At 35.6% G+C, this 19,473-nt stretch overlaps 1 protein-coding gene and 1 long non-coding RNA gene across 2 annotated transcripts in view; one reads left to right on the forward strand and one right to left on the reverse strand.

Annotated features, from left to right (window-relative positions):
• Positions 1 to 19,473, forward strand: part of LOC105486246 (uncharacterized) — a 72,052-nt gene that overhangs the window by 23,409 nt on the left and 29,170 nt on the right. The window lies entirely within an intron of this gene.
• Positions 712 to 19,473, reverse strand: part of ENPE (glutamyl aminopeptidase) — an 84,141-nt gene continuing 65,379 nt past the window's right edge. The window contains exons 14-20 of the mRNA XM_011749006.2: positions 15,906 to 16,056; positions 14,762 to 14,835; positions 14,548 to 14,652; positions 14,294 to 14,464; positions 10,746 to 10,886; positions 4,321 to 4,399; positions 712 to 2,641 (exon numbers count right to left, since the gene is read on the reverse strand). Of these exons, the coding sequence (XP_011747308.2) occupies positions 2,489 to 2,641; positions 4,321 to 4,399; positions 10,746 to 10,886; positions 14,294 to 14,464; positions 14,548 to 14,652; positions 14,762 to 14,835; positions 15,906 to 16,056 (874 nt within the window). The 3' untranslated portion in view covers positions 712 to 2,488. The remainder of the gene's footprint in view (positions 2,642 to 4,320; positions 4,400 to 10,745; positions 10,887 to 14,293; positions 14,465 to 14,547; positions 14,653 to 14,761; positions 14,836 to 15,905; positions 16,057 to 19,473) is intronic.

The raw sequence follows: 19,473 nt of genomic DNA on the forward strand, positions 1-19,473 counted from the left end.
TAATTTGAATCCCTTCTTTTCTGCTCCCTTCTCATCCCCCAATCCCTTTTGAGAATTATTGTTCTAGATTTTTGCCCCTACTCTGTTTTTTTTCTGTTTTTGGTCTAACATTTCACCAACCTGGAGGGTAAACCATAGGAGTATCATTGCCTTCAACCCAGGTATACATCTCACCCCTGCTTCCCAAACCTTCCTTGCCTGTCAGTTTTACATCTATGTTTTATTATTTAAAATCCTAATTTATAATTATGTGGGTACATAGCAATGATCTGGAATACAGGAGTAGGCTGCCTGGAGGGGAGGCAGTAATACTGGCCTTGCTTTTTGCTACATGACCTCGCTTCCCATATTTTCCAGTTAATTCTTGAAATTAGATGGTTACTTTTTTTCAATTAAAATTAATTATTTAAATTTACTCTGGCTTAATTTTGGAAAGATCGTATTAAATTTTTTGTCCCCTGTGAATACTGTGCAAAACCAAGCAAGTGAAGTAATAAACTGTGCTTAGCACAGATCTATCTATTAGGCATCAGTCTTTTAAAAAACAGGTATTATTTGAGAAGGACCTGATGATCTAGAAGACTTATTCTGACAAAGTATATATAGCTCTTTCGCGTGTGGAGTGAAAAGAAGTAAACAATTTGTTCTCAGTTTTAATGCTTAAAATAGAATGAAATAGAACAACAAAAGGAAAAGGCATGAAATAGAATATCTTGTAGGCAAGTTGAAATCTGTTTTATTTACCACACGCTTAAACTAACATTTTTCTTTTAAAATGTATTAATTTCATAGAACAGAAGGATAAACCATCTCACTTCATAATATGTCCACTTGAAACAATACATAGACTTCAAGTGCTGGTTCTGATTGTGGTCAGAATTTTAAGTTAAGTCTTATGAGGATAGTGGGGTTTTTCTGGTAAGTTATGATGTTAATATGTTTTTGCTTCTGAAATAATTTAAAATCATATTTAATTTTTTTTGGTCTGGAAATTTCTTCTTCTATATCTGCCACCCACAACCCAGTCTACATTTGAATTTACTAGTTTGGCTGTATGCATTGAGAAGTGATAATTAAGAAACAGCAACAGAAAGTTTATAAAGTTTCAGAGTACATGATTAGGGCACATTATTGTATAAATAAAGTTAAAGCTAAGGTTTTGTTTCCATATGCTTCAATTCTCATCAAGCCGATTCCAAATTACCTTACATTTTTGAAAGTTCCAAATAAATTTAGATTTTATAGATATAGCAGATTGAAACATAGTACCTTACCATCTTTTCTGCCTATTGGACTTACATTATGGATCTAGGAGGCATCAAGTGCCATATTAAACATATTCTTGCCACCAGCTTCTATGAAATTGATGTCTTTAATCAAGTCATGCATATAAATTTGATCAGTGCTATTCTGTATGGATTAGGATCTGAGGGTTTATACATAAAATTGATCTATAAGGAGATATATGCTCAGACATGCAGAGTCATGCTGGGGATGCCCACGGGTCTCCCCATTTTCACACTTAGATTGCTAGGTGAAGTCAAAGCTAAATTCTAATTCCATTTAGTTTTAAGAAATAATCTGCCTTCTCTCTTTCCTGAACAGTTTCCAATTATTTAGCTTTTTTCCTCTAAAATCCATGGAGCAGAGTTAAGCACTATGTTCCCTTTAATTTCATAGCATATTTGAAGGAGCTTTGTAAGGAATGGAGCAAGATAAGAGAGTACCAAGCATGAAAAAGGCCAGATTCTTGAATCATATTTGCAATGTGTTAAATTATATGGGGAACACTGCAGTCATTTTTATTCAAGAGTAAAGTGACACTGGAAAACAATACTTTTTCAAGATAATCATTTAGACTTATTTTTAAAAGGAGAGGAGAGTTCCCTTGTTGATTTTATAAGAGCAAAGGCAACAGTCAGCCATTCTTTTGGCTAATTCATGCAATCCTCAAGTAAAACTTAAGCCCAGGTTACTTTGGTAGGATTTAAAGTAGTAAGACATATGTGAATAAAATGATATTAGGTCTGTGTAATTCTGAATAATAAAATAAAGATTAAGATGGTAATATTGGTCCCTCAAGTACTGGTATTTAAACTTTAAAAATCAATCAAGAGAAGATTAAGTGGTGTTTCTTTGGTACTAAAAATGTAAAGCTAAGACCAAATTGTTCTACTTCACAGATTTAAGATACAAAGAATGATATTTAAAGATATTAAAATAACTATTACATTATCTTCAGTTTGTAAAGAATCTCCTATGAAGTACACTTAGGAGAAATCCCTGAGTATATTAAATACTCTATTAGTATCTTTCTTCATAAACAAAGAGGAACAATTTAAAGGCTTTGCAAGACATATAAACACAGTGCTTAGTAAAAACATTATCTGTTTATAAGGCTCTCTCCATCATGCTTGTAAATTAGGCCACCAAATGCTTAAGAGGAGAAATAATAGATTCACAAAATTAAACTCTAACATTGGACACATTAACCACTCTCAAGTAAATTTAAAAACCATTCTCTGATGGTGTTTCTATGTTGTTTTAGCCACTCGATATTGTTTTTCACTGTTTCCAGCACTTGTTCCCTAGGTTTTTCTCCTGCTCCAGCTTGCGGATATTTTGCAAAAAAGCTCTCCATCTAGAAAAGAGAGAGGAGTAATTAGGATTGTCATTTATAGCCAAATTAGTCTTCAAGAATTTCATTCACAAACTGGATTTGCTTCCTTCTTACCTAGAAATTCAGTATCACTGTACAACATTGAGCTACACCTCCGGCGCATCATTCAGACTGAACCCATCTCTCAGATTAGCAATTGTTATCCATGGTTTTTGGATCCCTGCAGCATGTCAAGCCAAAATAGGCTCTTATATTTTGGGGAAGGATGGCAGCATGTCAATCGCTAGCATGCCCATTTATGTTTCTGCTGCTCTCTCTATTTTCTCTGAATTCCCCAAAGTGTTCCCTGGAAAGTCTGACCTATGGAGTGATGGTTTTGCTTAGCCTTTCACTTCAGGATTCTGGAGTATTTTAATGTACTTTCAGTTCACTTATTAAGGACTCATAAAACAAATCTTTGTTAAAATTAGTGCCGTCCTCCCTCTGACCTCCAAAGCCCTACCCCAAACTCAACTATACTAGGATTATTTGCTATAAAAATAAGAATAATTTGGTTTTTAACGTACAGAAAACTCTTAGCATTCTAATATCTAACACACAGATATTGAAACTTCATACAATCTCTACTTGTTCAACATTAACAGACATTTTTCCTCCTTTGGATTTGAGATATTTGAAACCTGAAAGATTTGAGATTAGTTTTGAAATTACAAAACTATGAATTCTGAATGGAATCAAATATTGACCAACTTATTCCAGAGTTACATTTACAGGAGAGGCGAGGCTTTCTGCCCATGCTTTCGTGAACTAAACTGTCTGGTGTGGCCTTCTCAGCAACCCCAGCCTCAACTTTCTCAGCTTTTAAACTGTCTTAGAGGTTCTTTGAATTGTTTTATGTTTAGAAAAAAAAATAGGTGTACATTTTATTAGATAGAAGAATTATTTCTCAATTCACTATGTATACTTATCCAGATAAATAAAAACATGTTTACACTTTAAATGTATACAATTAAAAAATACAAAACCAAAAAGAATTCTCTTTCTCATTGTCTTCTGTGATTTGAATTGAGAAAATATCATTTCTATTTGGAAAAATAGTTTCATTCTATCCCATTACTGGGTATATACCCAAAGGATTATAAATCATTCTACTATAAAGACACATGCACATGTATGTTTATTGTAGCACTGTTTACAATATCAAAGACTTGGAACCAACCCAAATGCCCATCAATGATAGACTGGATAAAGAAAATGTGGCACATATACATCATGGAATACTATGCAGTCATAAAAAAGAATGAGTTCATGTCCTTTGCAGGGACATGGTTGAAGCTGGAAACCATCATCCTCAGCAAACTAACGCAGGAACAGAAAACCAAACACTGCATGTTCTCACTCACAAGTGGGAGTTGAACAATGAGAACACATGGACACAGGGAGGGGAACAACACACACCAGGGCCTGTCAGGGTGTGGGGAGAAAGGGGAGGGAGAGCATTAGAACAAATACCTAACACATGGGGGGCTTAAAACCTAGATGGCGGGTTGATAGGGTGAGCAAACCACCATGGCACATGTATACCTATGTAACAAACCTGCACATTCTGCACATGTATCCCAGAACTTAAAGTACAATTTTTTTTAAAGTGTTTCATTCTGTTCTTTCTTGGACAAATGCAGAGGAATTTATCTTTATACCTGCCACAGTTGCAGTTCAGTGTTGAATGGCTCTGCTATTGTGACAATTCGGCCGAGGTTTCTGTTATTGAGTGTAAATCTGGAGAGAAATTTAGAGGAAAAGGAAGTGTAAGTGCTCAGAATGTTACATATTTTCTCTAAATGCAGATGTTTCCTTCCTATTTCATAGTTTGTAAAAGTAACTTTCAAAGTAAGCAAAACACAGTAAGAAAACCCATTTTACTTCAAATCATTCAATTCAAGGTAAATTCTTAGTAAATTCTGTACTTCTTTTTGTAGACAAATTGACACAACCCTCTCAGATATGGAAGACTGCTTGTTGTCATCCCCAAATCTTTTCTTTTTTTCCTGCACACATGAGCACCCTGCTAGAGACTTTCTCAGGCTCTCTCATAGCTAGGTGTCCACAGGTAATCAATTCTTACCAACAGAACATTAGCACAATGTTCAACTGCAGCCTCTTTGCTTAAATAAAGGGAAATTGCTTGCCTAGACTTCTTGGTTTTTTTCTCCCGTTCCTCCGAGCTAGAACATGGACATACCAGTGATACAGCTTCAGCCATGCAGATAGGATACTGGCCTGGCCTCACAAAGCAGAACCACACTCACAACTTGAACCACTCACTTCAGGAGTCTCACCGTAGTGAGAACTAATTACCCACACACACCCTTTCAGCGGCTGCCTTTCTATGTTTCCGTTATGGCAGAACACCTCCAGCATCATTACCCTAATACTCTATGCATCTTCCTGCTGGTACTGAAATTTAAATATAGGCTATTTATTCCGCTTTCAAAAAGCTTTATTAGTTGCTGGCATGTGGGGGTTATGATCTGTATCAGTCTGCCTAAGCAAAGAAACCTAAAGCTAAGTTCCAAGATAGAATTTTAAAGATGATACAATGAGAACACTTGGACACAGGAAGGGGAACATCACACACCGGGGCTTGCTGTGGGGTGGAGGGAGGGGGGATAGCATTACGAGATATACCTGATGTAAATGATGAGTTAATGGGTGCAGCACACCAACATGGCACATGTATACATATGTAACAAACCTGCACATTGTGCACATGTACCCTAGAACTTAAAGTATATATAAAAAAAGATGATATTCTATCCCTTTTCTTTTTGCATTTTCTTTCATAAAGAGCAAGAATCAGAAGTTTCCTTATAGACCACAAATTGTTGTGATAGAGGTAAAAAAATCTCATCACAACTAGTCACAGTGCAAGAAACCCACAAAATTATGTATAAACCTTAAACCCCTGGAATGTTGAGGAGGGACACAAGAAAATATGTACACAGCAATAGGATAAATTTTACATTTAAAAATTATTACAGGCCGGGTGCGGTGGCTCACGCCTGTAATCCCAGCACTTTGCTAGGTCAAGGTGGACAGATGGCTTGAGGTCAGGAGTTCGAGCCCACCCTGGGCAACATGGTGAACCCCATCTCTAACAAAAATACAAAAAGTAGCTGGGCACGTGGTGGTGTGCGTCCCACAAGTAGTCACAGCTACTTGCTGGGCTGAGGCGGGAGGATCGCTTGAACCGGGGAGGTCGAGGCTGCAGTAAACCAAGATTGTGCCACTGCACTCCAGCCTGGGTGACAGAGTGAGACCTTGTCTCAAAAAAAAAATTTATATAGCTATATATATATAGTACATATATATAATTTTATATAAATATTAAATGTTTCCCTTCATATATATACACACATATATATGCAAAAGCAGAAATCATGAAGATAAAAGCTGATAGTTTGTTTTATGCAAATTAAAAATTTTATACTGAGCTGGGAGGTGATGGTTTGCCCTTGTAATCCCTGTGACTTGGGAAGCTGAGATGGGAGGATCCACTGAGCTGAAGAGTTCAAGACTAGTCTGGGCAACAAAAGAGTTTTATACACACACACACACACACACACACACTCCTACCATATACAAAATTAAAAGCCAAATACTAATTGAGAACAAATCGTTGTAACATATATGATAAAGAGCAAATATTTTTGCCATGTAAAGAACCCTTCCAAATTGGTAACAGGGAGAAATATGCCAGCATGAATTTAGCAAAGGAATGAAAATGTACCAATGGGAAAAGAATAAAATGTTCTAGTAATCAAGCATGATTTCAGCATACCAGGCCGTGCCCACTCTTATCACAGACGCCACTGAATTTAAAGCCAATATGTTTTTCATCCCTAATGTCATCAGTCATTATCTAAAATGTGATTCTGAGGCATTAGTAATGCTGCCCCTAAATGCATGTACTTTCTTGCCTCTGACACATTTCCTAAATCTCCCCAGGCTCTCAAATCCTTTCACCTAGCCCTCTGGAACTGTCCCTTTACAGGGAACATTACTTCTCATTCTCACTTAGAGAATGTTTATATTCCCACAACCTTTGTAGCATCAGGTCAGGAAATGGAGTTAGTGTGCTCATGCTCCCCATTGCTGCTTCCAGACCAGCACTCCTCCACCCTCTTTAAAAACCTCTGTTCCCTTATGTTATTCCCTCACATTTAATGATACATTTTGGTACCTCACTCCTCCAAGCCATGCCATCATCCTAGGTAATTTCCAGGTCCACACAGATGAATGATATACCATCTCTTCTCTTAGTTCTTTAACCTTATTTTCAATAATATTTTCTTCACTCGACTTCAGCCACCAAACTCCTATGATACTTTGTGATCATCCATAAGTCATCTGCCTCTAAAATTGTTAATTTATTCACCCTCTATGGCATGTTATATCTTTCAGTTTCCACTGTGACTGTTCTTTCACTTTACCTGGATTTCTGGTCCTTTGACTATCCCCACCCCTACTATCTCTTAAACCATCAGTTTTTCCTTTTCTTTCATTTATTTCTTTATGTAGTTCAGATGGTCTACCATTTTGAATAACATTTTTGCCTAAGACCCGAACTTTTTTATACTTTAATAATTTATGTCTAATAAAGTATACATGTATTTGTGTGACTCTTTACTTAAAATTTGTCTCTACTCAAAGCTTCATGAGGACAGAGAACCAGGTCTATTTCTCCTTACTATTGCATCCCCAATGCCAGTCATAATGCCTAGCACAGAGTAGGCGCTCCACAATATTTACTGGATGAAAGAAATGTAATTTAAAATGAGATATCAGTTTTCATATATTCAATTAGCAAAGATACATAAAAATAACAACAACAAGCATTGAAAAGGGTTGGGAAAATAGGCAGTTACTAGCAAAATTTTTTAGAATGGTAATTCTGCAACATTTATCAGAAACCCTAAAAATAAACACATCTTTTCACCCAGTAGTATTACTTCTACTATTACTTGTATTCTAAAGAAATTGTCAAGGACATTAAAAAAAACAGCAAAGGATTCAGTGTAAAAGACTGTTCATCAATACACTACGTATAGTTGTAGGGAACAGTTCTATTGTCCAACATATAGGGATTGGCTAAGTAAACTAAGATATATGTACAAATTGAAACATTATTAAGCCATTCAAAATAACATTGAAGATGGACACTTAAAGACATGAAAAGACACCCACAATATAGGATGATGAGAAAAAAAGCAAGTTATAAACCATATTTATAATATGTTTCCATTTCTGTAAATTAAGTAAACAGACATAGAAAAACTCAAGGAGAAACAGTAATATGACAATGGGAGTTATTTCTTGGTGGTTGCATTACAGGTAATTTTTATACTCATTTTTGCTTATATGCATTGTGCAAAAAACACGTATCAGTTTTACAATAAGAAAATAGGAATTTAAAAAAGCAAATCACACTGAGTCTAAAGGACATATTTAGAAATTAGCAATGAACATACTGAGTGAAAATTGCAACTACTTGTTTAAATACCAGAAAGGCCAGAACAAAATATGTACATCCCAGTATACTAGTATCATATAAAGCATAGAAAATAAGAGAAAATATACTGCTTGCTTATCATATTGGTTATTTTTGAAAACTCAAATAAGGATCTAATTATATTTTAAACAATTTGAAAAAAATTGTACATATATTGTCTTCTTGGATTCAATATTTATACAAGTATTATTACATTATCCAAAAGAAATAATTTTAATACACACAAAACTTTGAAGTGCTTATTAAATTGTTTGGTTTATGAGGTAGTATTTGAAGGGTTTCAATCATGTCCTATTGACTTAATTTTTCATCTACCGTCATAAGCTATAATCACACCACATTATTATTGAGTCAACTCAACTTCACTGTTTCATCTAAGAGTTTATTGGAAGAAACAAAAGCAAAGAATAATTTCTGAAGTATCTTTGGGACTTTGCGGTTAAGTCTCAAACTGGCAAGGACATTAGTAGTGTGGCCATCAGTTGTCATTAAAATCACATGACAAAAGCTTTATTTAAATAAAAGCTTATTTATTTCAGGATGACAATAAATTGTTCAGAAATGGAGAGAGTAGAACTATTCATCCTGAAATCTGGCAAACGTTCAAGTGTTTGGAAATATTTGGATACAGTTTGGCTCATTTTTGTTTAATTTTTATTATCCAGTTTTCAAGGGGAAATTCTGCTTATTCAAGCCAAGTACAATTAATATTGGGTGTTTGTGTGTATTAGACATGAGGTTATTATGAAATTTTATGTTTGGGTCATTTGAAATAATATCTCATGAGAATGAGATCATTAGATTATGAAGAAATGCTAAAAGCCTTTGTCAAAAGTTGTGGAGTACTTATGGAAATAGTTTATCTTCTTTTTTTTAATCTTGAAAAACAATCAATTTATCAGGCCTAATACATTTATTTTAAGGCTATACGTATATGAACTTTATGACAAGGTAAAACCTATTTTTTTTCTACTTCTTAATTTTCTTGAAGTGTAACAACTAATTTTTAAAAATGAAAAATGCATTATTTGAAATAAATCACAGCAAAGCTACTCAAATAGGCCTTGAGAAATATTTATTCAATAAATGATAAGTTAATGGCCATTTTATTACGCAAAATAAAACATTATTTACTTATCTTTTCATAATAACTCAAAAGTAAATTTTGTGCTTCATCTACATAGGTTTCTTGCACCATACACCACAAAAAAAGAGATAGTTTTATGGTCTTTTCAATTAAAACAAAATATGCAGTATTTATCACTAGCCATATATTTTTCAAAATGGAGAGTATTACCTTGCATGATATAAACTGTTACATCTAGATAATAACATATTCTTAATAGCTAGATTCATTCATTCTAAATTAAGCATTTCATTTAAACAATCATAAAAGATGAACAATGCACATGAGTGCACGTGCACACACACACACACACTCACATGCACACCAACCAGTCTTCATAGAAATGGATGAACAGTGACACTCCAATAGTTACAAGAATAGAAAAGGTAAAAATTTATCACAAACAGGCAGAAGCGATGCAGTGTATTTTGGTTGGGAGCTAGAGATAGAATCTGAATCTCAGAAGGAAAAGAAATGTAAATGGAGAGAATAGCACTCTGGTGAGTTGTGGGGTGGAAAAGAGAAAATAATTAAAAGTTATCATTGCAGTTGGTATTTCTCATAAGGCAGTCATTATCAATGAGGCAGTGCTGCTGGATTGACAGGAGAGATTAAGAGGAGGTAACACAGGCTATTTCCTAATGTAGGGATTACAGATGGTAAAGGTCTTTTCATCAATGTTTATACATTTATTTGGGACATATGTTAATTCTATAATATAGAATAGTTTATACATATTATTCTATTTTATACTCTGTCAAAGAACTGCCTTCTGGATGGAAATTGTGCATTATATTTAGAGTATCAGAACCAAGAGCAGCAATATTTCTTCTGCACAGGGCTGAAGAAATATGAAGTTTGGAAAAGCATCTCTTTAACTGATTTTGCTTTTGTCCTTGCTGTTTCCCATTTAAAAACTTCTATTGCCTAGGAAATATAATTCCCTTTTAAGAACCATTCAAAATACTTGAACTTTCATTATCTGGTCAGGATAGGTAATAGTTATCACCCATATAAGCTCAGTACGATATAGAACTCTAATTTGAACCCAGGTCCAATAATTTTTACCTAGCTTTCATCGAATATTAATTGAGAACTAAATAGGTGCCTGGCATTATGCTAGGTATTAACACAACAGGCAGAATTGTATTAACGTGTTTTAACCAAACTAAAAATAATGCAATTTAGTCTTCCAGATCTCAGAATCCTATAGGTCAGCTGAAACAATAATTTCCAGAAAAAAACTGTTCTTAAAATTAACTAGTACATTGCTTCCCTGGAAGGACAATACCATGATCCTTTACCTCTAATAATATGCCATTTTAGATATTGTATAGATGTCAGAGACGGTGGCCCAAAGAAAAATGGAGGAACCAGTAGATAGTATGAAACAAAGAGAACAGCAGACCATTATCAGATCATCCCACCTGTTGACTAGATAGTCCCAGTTGAGTTGTATCCAATTCCAGGCCATGTTCTTCCCATAGCTGTTATATGAGATATATCGAATGACTGTAAACACATCCTGAGTTTTAATAAGGTTTGTGTCCTTGAGCAAATCCAAATACCTAAGAGAAGCCAAACAGAAAAACAATTCAAAGTGAACTTATAATGTTCACCCTTAGCTAAATTCCAATACAAAATAGTTTTCATGCCAGCAATTCAATTCTTGAGGTATCAACTGACAAAGTTAATTAAATATGACAAATGATGAAAGACAACTTGAAATTTTCTGATATGCTTAACTGTTTTTAAAGAACAACCTATGATTTTAAAGACTAGTGGACTGTAAATTATAAAAACATTTAAAATTAAATTATTTTAGAAGCATCAAAAACCATTTTAAAACACAGAATTTTAACCATTAATATTTTAAAACAGCATTTATTGAATAGACTACTTCACACACTTCCCTATTATCCAGCTGGATTTTTAAAAGAAGCCAGTAAATTAAGAGAATGTATCTATGCTCTTATATTCTATAGGAAGGCAGTTGTTTGCTCTTCCCTAGATTGTAAGAAATAATCCTATAATGTAACCTATATGGTTATATTAGTTGACAATAATTAAGAACACAAATAAGTACAAGATAAATTAAATGACTAAATGGATAGGTTTAATTGTATGCCATGGCTATACCTAGAGTGGCATTTCTAGCCCAAGACCTTACAAGTGTATATTTTATTGAAAAAGTGTTTCCAAATAGGGTCAGCACACATTTTATTCACTGTGACAAGGGAACCTCAAAAATAGATGTCTACTACTGATAGATTAGATGTATTTTCATGTTACTGAAGTCTTGCTGCCCCATGGCATCCTACCCATTGGCTTAATTCCTTTGTATCTTTAGGAGGATATAAGATAATTACTACAACAAACGGATCACTGTTCAACTTGAGTTGTGAGCCTTTGAGAGTCAGCCTTTGTCAAAGAGAAAAGATATTTCTAAATTACGTATGTTTTTATTAACATACTTGACATAGAAATTTACCCTAAATGAGACTGGAGAAAACTCAAGCTTAAACAAAGTCCATGCCACATGGGAAACTGGAAAACACAACCCCTTAAGAACAGGTCTGTAGTTCAGCATGTACATTTGCACTATGCCAAAATGGCATGGGAGAGTGATAGTACATCACAGCATAGACAAGGTGAGGTGAATATATGAATGAGTTTAAGCTAACGACCCTGGTTCCTTTGACTTGTGGGTCCTGTTTATGGGGTCCTATCAATTTCTTCAGCCTAGCAATAAGAGGCAGGGATGCTGGAAGACATGATGGGAAAACAAAAATACCATACATACAGCACAGGTACTTCATGAACAGAAGCAAGTGACTGGGACCACTGCTTTCATCTCTGGATGACAGATAGTGTACCAGAAGGTAAAATGTGATCAATGAAAACTCAATGGACTCTGGCCCAGACCAAAATAGGTAAACACCTTAAGGCCAAAGCAGCAAAAATCAGAGGTCTCTTTCTCCATCACCACAAAGGTGGCATGTCTCCCTATGCAGAAGGAGCATGAGGTAGGGAAGGAACTCTAGAAGACTCAACATTTACTCCAAGAGACTATTTAAATGAGAATTCTAGTTTAACGATTCATTTAAAAACTAGACGGGCAGACAAAAATAGTCAACATCAGTTGTTCTCCCTCTCACGGGTTCATCACCCAGCCGTGTGAGAACTCTTGGGAATAACCAGATAGAAAATCAAGGTCCTACATTTTCTTTGCACTTGCAGTTGTGTGGATAAATCTACTTATATGAAAATACAACGTATCAATCACATGTTTCAAATAAGAAAGGAATTCCAAGGATGCTGGTACTGCAGCCTGGACTTGCTACAGAATCTTCTTTTATTCTGGTCATTATTTGAAACTGGAAGACTTTGTAAATGGTTAAGGTAACATACTCAAATGTGAGATATACTGCTTCCAAAATTAAAAAAAAAAAAGATTACCAAACCCACTAAAATAATCTTTTTCTGTGGCATGTCAGTCAAGGTGCAACAAATTTCTTTTACTTTGGAAGGAATATTATGATGTGCTCTAACCTATTGAACTTCCAGAAACTGCACTAAAGTGGTGGGATCCTGAATTTTTATGCAATTTATCTTTCATCCGCCAGTTCACAAGGTTCTTAGTAAGGCATCTAAAGTACTTGCTAATTTTCTTACCAGATAACAATCAGCACAATGCCATCAAAGCAATGAATTAGTGATGTTTTGTGAAATGTGAAAATGATCAAGTTCTTTTTTTTTTAAATAGATATGAGGTCTCACTATGTTGCCAAAGTTGGTCTTGACCTCCTGGGCTCAAGAAAACCTCCTACCTCAGCCTCCCAAAGTGCTGGGATTATAGGCACCAGCCACTGTGCCCAGCCAAGATGATCAGGTTCTTGATGAACTGTCATGGCAGAGAGCAGGAGAATTAATACATAGCCCTGAGGTAAGAGGCTGAAGGTATATTATTGGCTCTACCTGGTAAAAGCAAACTGCTTCTGGTTATCCTTTTAAATTGGTATTGCATTGTAATTTACTATTTACATTCTGCCTCTCCCATGAAGCTGTAAGTATCTCAAGGATAGATGTAATTTTTATTCATGTTTTATTCATTTTTATTTCCACAATCTACATATCTATACATAGAAAGGACACCATAAGTGTTGGTTGAATAAATGAAGTAAATAACTCAGACACTATAACTAAGCAAAAAATGAATTAAGGAAGAAGCCTGTTGATTTCGAGTATAAATGCAGAGTGGGAAATGAGTCATAGATGAGCTTCAAGTGGTCTTTGTGCCTTCTGAGTAAAGTGTAAATACATTTGCGGCAGACACTCCTCTTTCTCTAATCACAGAGACTAGTTTTGCTCTGATACCATTAGATATCCTTGATCTTAGGTAAAGCAGACTTCTACCCCAGTCCCAGATAATTCTAATGGGCTCAAATCAGCCAAAGGAATTCAAGTTCACCCTAGTGAGCAAAGGATCAAGTAATAGTCCCAGAGTGTGGGCCACAATGATGAAGGGTGACCCAGTTCTGGATTATGAGGGGAATTGGAGACAATTGTCCTGTTGGCATAAAAGACAGAGCCTGTGAAGAAACTCTTTTGCTCCTGTCCTACCTCCATTACACATGTTTGTGTAAAAACAAAATGTTTCAAGCTCTGTAAGTCATGAGATATCCAACATGTCGATCATGGAAAATCAGAAAGAGAAGAGCCTGGGTCCTGAGTGAAAATGTTGAGCCACTGCATACAATTAGAAGCTACCTACCTCCAGAATGTTTTCATATGAGATTACATTTCCTTATTGTTTAGGCCAGTCTTATATGGATATTTTGTTTCTTGCAGGGAAAATAATTTTTATCGATATTTTTGGCAACAAAACATCATACTTTAATCAGACTCTTAAAGAGACTGTGACACATAAACTATTAAATACCATTTATATATGTGAAATAAAAGCCCAACTTACCTTGACAAAAGAGTAACGTTCTTCACTGATGCTAATCCATAAAGCAGTTTTTCTTTTTCTTGAGCTAATGAAGTTTTCTGGTATTGCTCAAGAGTGTAGTTCCATGAAATCTCATTGCCAGAGTTCTGCATCCCATACCGATACACTAGAAGCCTGAGATTTACGGGAAGACTAGAAGAAGAAACAGTGTTTCAGAGATTTCAACTACTCTTTTCTCAATTGTGTCTTCTAAACATAAAAATGTGAGTAATCACCTTACGGTCCCATTTAGCCACTGCTCAAATAAAAAGGAAGCATTGTTCAAGGCTTCTCTGTCTCCCACCTTGCACGCAAACCCTAACACGGAGGAACGGAGTAACCTTAAACAACAAACAAACACAAATCCAGGGCCTTAAGCACTTTTCAACAAGTCTTAAAACAAAAAACAAATGTTAAATGAATTTTAGTTGTTAAAAAGTGAGAAATAACTTTGTGACATGGTCTCCAGCATCATTCCATCCCAGAGAATCTGCAATAGGCTTCACTTGACCTTGGAAGTATTCCTGAAATAAAAGCATAATAAAAGCATAATTTACTTGGAAGTATTCCTGAAATAAAAGCATAAATTATTACTTAATTTACTACGTATCAGTAGTATCCTGATTATTATACTCAGCACCCCCTATTATAATCGGTTTTCCTACAAATTCAGAGAACTTGCTCTTGTCCTTAAAATAACAATGTATTTGATTTTTATCACATTGCAATTTTGCCTCAATCCTGAAAAATATAAACCACCCTGGACCTTCCTGTAATGTTTTACACAAGTTTGGGCAAGGCCTTTTAACCCCTAGTTCTTAGTTAACATATGTAATGAATAGGAAAACACTCAACATACTTTCTGCACTAAGAAGATTGCTTAAGCATATATGAAAAAATAAAAATAACTGATATTTGTATATTGCTTTAGGTTTTACAAAGCACTTTCATATTATTTGATCCTCACTATACCATTACCGTAGGCAGGCAAGTGTTGGCATTCCTAACGTACAAAGGAAATTCAGACTCACAAATGTTAAATCATTTGTTCAAGATCTTTCATTTTGTAAACAGAAGAGCTAGAGATTTGAATCCAGAATTTGTTCAAAAATACGAGTGTCCTACTTATGTGCTACAGAAATCATAAAGCAAGGAAACAGTATTTAGAATGACTACTTATAATAAAATCTCAATGTAGAAATATCAGCAGTAAGAATAAGAAGATATAATATTATGTTTAAGAAGAAGAATTCATTTTAACATAGATAAAGTCCATTTTTAAAAAGATCTAACTAGTATTTATTGTTTAAAATGTTGTATATTTTAAGTAAAATATTAATTGTTGTATTCCTTCTAACACTAAAATGCACCTAAGTGGTATGTATGCAGAACCATAAATTCTGATGTACTTCAAATTGAAAAAGAATAGACGGTGTAGCTTTGCTTTGATTAGTCAAGTCATTGCACTTTCTTTTGATTCCACGTGGCAAGCAAACATGGTTTATGTCCCCAGGAGCTCCTTCTCTCAGAAAGCATCCTATTCTACTAATGGTTAAATATTTACTTTGGTAAGATACCATAGTATTAACATCACCTCAATCATAGGATATAGCTCTTTATCATCTTCAAACATGCTAATGATGTAGGTTACAGCTGAAATGACTCTCTGCCATGGTAAAAAATTCTCTTCCTTTTTGAGATACATGGTCAAGTTCAAAGCCACCTTATAATCTAGAAGTTGAGCTCTGAGAAAGACAAAAAACAAAACAAAACAAAAACCCCACAGTTAATTAAAAATCACAGACTTTAGTTTCCATTTAACTGAAAGTTTTGGCGATCAAAGCATTCCATGTTAATGAGGATTCTTCCATTCAACAATCAAGGAATTGCATTTATTGGTTGAAGCCCAATCAAAAAGTTTTGTCCAAAATTATATAGTCGTGCTTTCATACATTCAATAGTAAGGAGGAAGAAAGGCATTAAGATGTACCTTTGAAAAAGCACAAGAGCAAAATTTCAAATAAAACAAAAGCCATTTAGCTGTACAGTTAATATTCATAAATAGAAACTTTTAAATTCTAGGTTCCCAAGCAGGTTATAACATATAAGTGTACATTATAAATGTATTTTGTTGAAATTATTTACATTGGCTTATGAAGAAGAAACATAAATAACAGTATTCATGAATCCTGAATGCTTAAAACATTCAAATTGAACTTTCATTTTCCTTTATAACATCTTCTTTCTTATCCATTTCCCAGTAATACTCATTAAAAAAGTAAATTTTTCTCTTCTAGAAAATTTTGAAGATACTATCGACATTTCAAAGGTTAAAAAATCAACTTTCTTTTCCTTTCAAAAGAATTTTTGAACCTTTTGAAATCAGCTCAGCTTTCCCACTTCCCTGTCCTGTTTTGTTTTGTTTTTTGTTTTTTGTTTTTTTTTTTTTTAACTCCCTGTCTCATGAAATTACTCTCTCAAGAAACCACTGGTACAAGAACCTCTATTTCTGACCCTGCTTCTAGGGAACTCAAATCAAGACTACTAGCATTCTTACACAACTTTGGGTCTCAAACTCCATTTAAGTCCATAGGCAAAGAGCAATTCTGAAGGCCAGACTTGGTTGAGACTTTTCTTTGTTCAAAAATATTCTGTTTATATAATGAGAGCCCAGCCTGGGGAACTTAAATTATAGAAGTTTACTATATCTTACAGTGTAGAGAGGTTGGAAGTTACAGCTTAAAATTTCCACCAAATAAAATGGAGAAGAGGACAAAGGTCATATGAGAGCATTCTTGCTCTTCTATATTGGGCTAAGGCACCTAGGAAGGTTGGGGGACTCTTATAGCAGAAGGTTTGTTTTTTGTTTTCCTGAGTGTAATTTGGAAAGACTGCACAGTCCTTCTTAGAGAAGCCTGAGTTAAGTAGTTAAGTATAGTGTCTTGTCAAACATAACTCTCCAGAGGGACAACAAAAATGGTTGAGAGAGGTGCCTGGGTGAGTAAAACTGACCCCATGTACTTGGGTCCTCCGGCAAGTTTTTCAGCTGGTGTGAAGGGCATAAAAAGTTCCCAGCTGTCTAGTCACTCAACTGAACTTGCCAATTAAATTCAGATTTCTGGCTTAAAACAGTCATTTTGCAATTAACTAAATCACCTTTGGATTCTCTTCCCATTCCCCATCTTCTCACTTCCTTTAAGGGAAGTCCATGAGAGGATAGGAAAAGTTGCTTTTAGAGTTCTGTGTTGTTCTCTGGTTATCTCTGCAAACACTTACAAAAATGTTTGTATCTAAGTCCATGATCTTGGCTTGACTGATGTTCACCTGCTGCTTCTTATTTGCTAACATGGCTGTTACCTTGGATATCCTTGGAGCCAGGGGTCCTTGAAACCTGGCTGAAATTCTGCTTAGATCATTAGCTTAGGTGGTCCTTTCAGCTGTTCCCTTTGCCATTCTTCCCTTACCTAGTGACTCCTCCCCAGCCACAGGCTTACCAGACAGCAGGCTCTGCTTTCCCTTATGTTATTACCCACCCTCTCCAGGCTGTAGCAAGAAGTGGGCTGAAGAGGACAATATCAAGTAATTGCAAAGAGAAAACAAAAAACAAAACAAAACAAAAAACTATTGTAACAAGCAGGGGATGGGGTGGAGGGAAGAATTATTTCTGTGTCTGTTTTGGCAAGGCCCCAAGACTAAGTCTCTTGGGCTATGCTCCAAAGAAAGAAGTAGGACCCCAAAGCAGGACTAACATGGTCAAGAACAGGACTGTGTGATTTTTTGCTGATAGTCCAACACCAGCTTATAAATAAGGTTGAAGAAACTAAGGAGAAACATTTTAGTGGCGGCCTTTCAAAGAGTGCCGTCAGTATACTGAGTACACTGTAAATGCTCTCCCCTCCAAGGGCTAGGGGACCAGATGTTTTTCTGTCTAATTAAGCCTCAGGAGACAGGTTTCAGTGGAACCACTCGAAGAGGTTTACCTGTGTCTCCTGGAACTTGGAGGCACAGTGGTTTGCTGTCTGACACCCTGAGAAACCTAAGAGATGAGAGGCTATTTGGCTGCTACTCTGGCCTCAGAGTAGAGAGGTGGGACTGCATGAGGTGGCCTGGTCTTCCACATATTGTCAGGGCAAAGCATACATGACAACTTCCTATGGATCGGAAATGGGTCAGACGTTTCCACCTGCCCACCTGAAGAAAACTGCAGGAGAAAGATCCTTCTCAATGGAATAAATATGGGTGACAAAAATCCCATAAAAACACAACACAAGGAAAAGAATCAGCATTAAACATCAACAAAGTTCAGAGAGAACCAAAAGTAGGCAGCACATCAGGATTTTTCTCCCTCTCACCTACTCTCTCTCCCTGTTCTCTTTGCCTTAACTTTGGAGAAACCAGAGGCAGCACAGTGACTGGGGAGATGTAGAAGCTCCAAGCAGAGAAACGAAGAGGAAATCAATCACCCCATTCTCATTGCAGGTGACTGGCCTGAACCTGGCCTAAGGTGGGAGCAGGGAGAAGCTTTAAATGAACTAGAAAGCTTTGATGATTTTACTTGACTGAGCAAATTATGGAATTGAGAGGGTTTGGATGAACTAGTGGTGATGAGTAAATTTCTTCCCTTGACCAAAAGAGTCATATGCCCAGTCAGGGCAGTAAGAGTACTACCTCTTCAGATCAAGTTGGACGAGACAGGGGAATTAAAAAATACATTTATTTTCAGATGTATCATTTAGTTCTGATTATTAAATATAGTGGTTACTACATTCCTTTGAATACCTCAGTAGACTTATATAAATTCTAATCCTGCCACAGTTGCTCACCTATTTAACTACACATTTCTTCTCTCTTCCACCCCCCTCCACCAAAGTTGCATAGTGGTCTTAGCTTAAGTAGTCTTAGAAGCTGTCCTCTTGGCTCTAACCAATGCTGGTTGAATCTGTTTCTCTCTGAGTCCCATTTTCCTCATGTGCTGCAGAACATCACTGAGCCAGGTGATAGTGCAGGTATTTTCTAGCTCTCTTGTGTGATCCTACATATGTTTTGAATTTCAAATTTGTTTCATTTTCTTCCTCTCCACAGCTCTTTACAATTTTATGGGTCTGTGGCCAAGGAGCTGAGCAAACGTGAGGAAGTATTTCAGTAGTGTAAGTTATTTGCTT

This window comes from Macaca nemestrina, chromosome 3 (assembly GCF_043159975.1).
Source record: "Macaca nemestrina isolate mMacNem1 chromosome 3, mMacNem.hap1, whole genome shotgun sequence".
Lineage (NCBI taxonomy): Eukaryota > Metazoa > Chordata > Mammalia > Primates > Cercopithecidae > Macaca > Macaca nemestrina.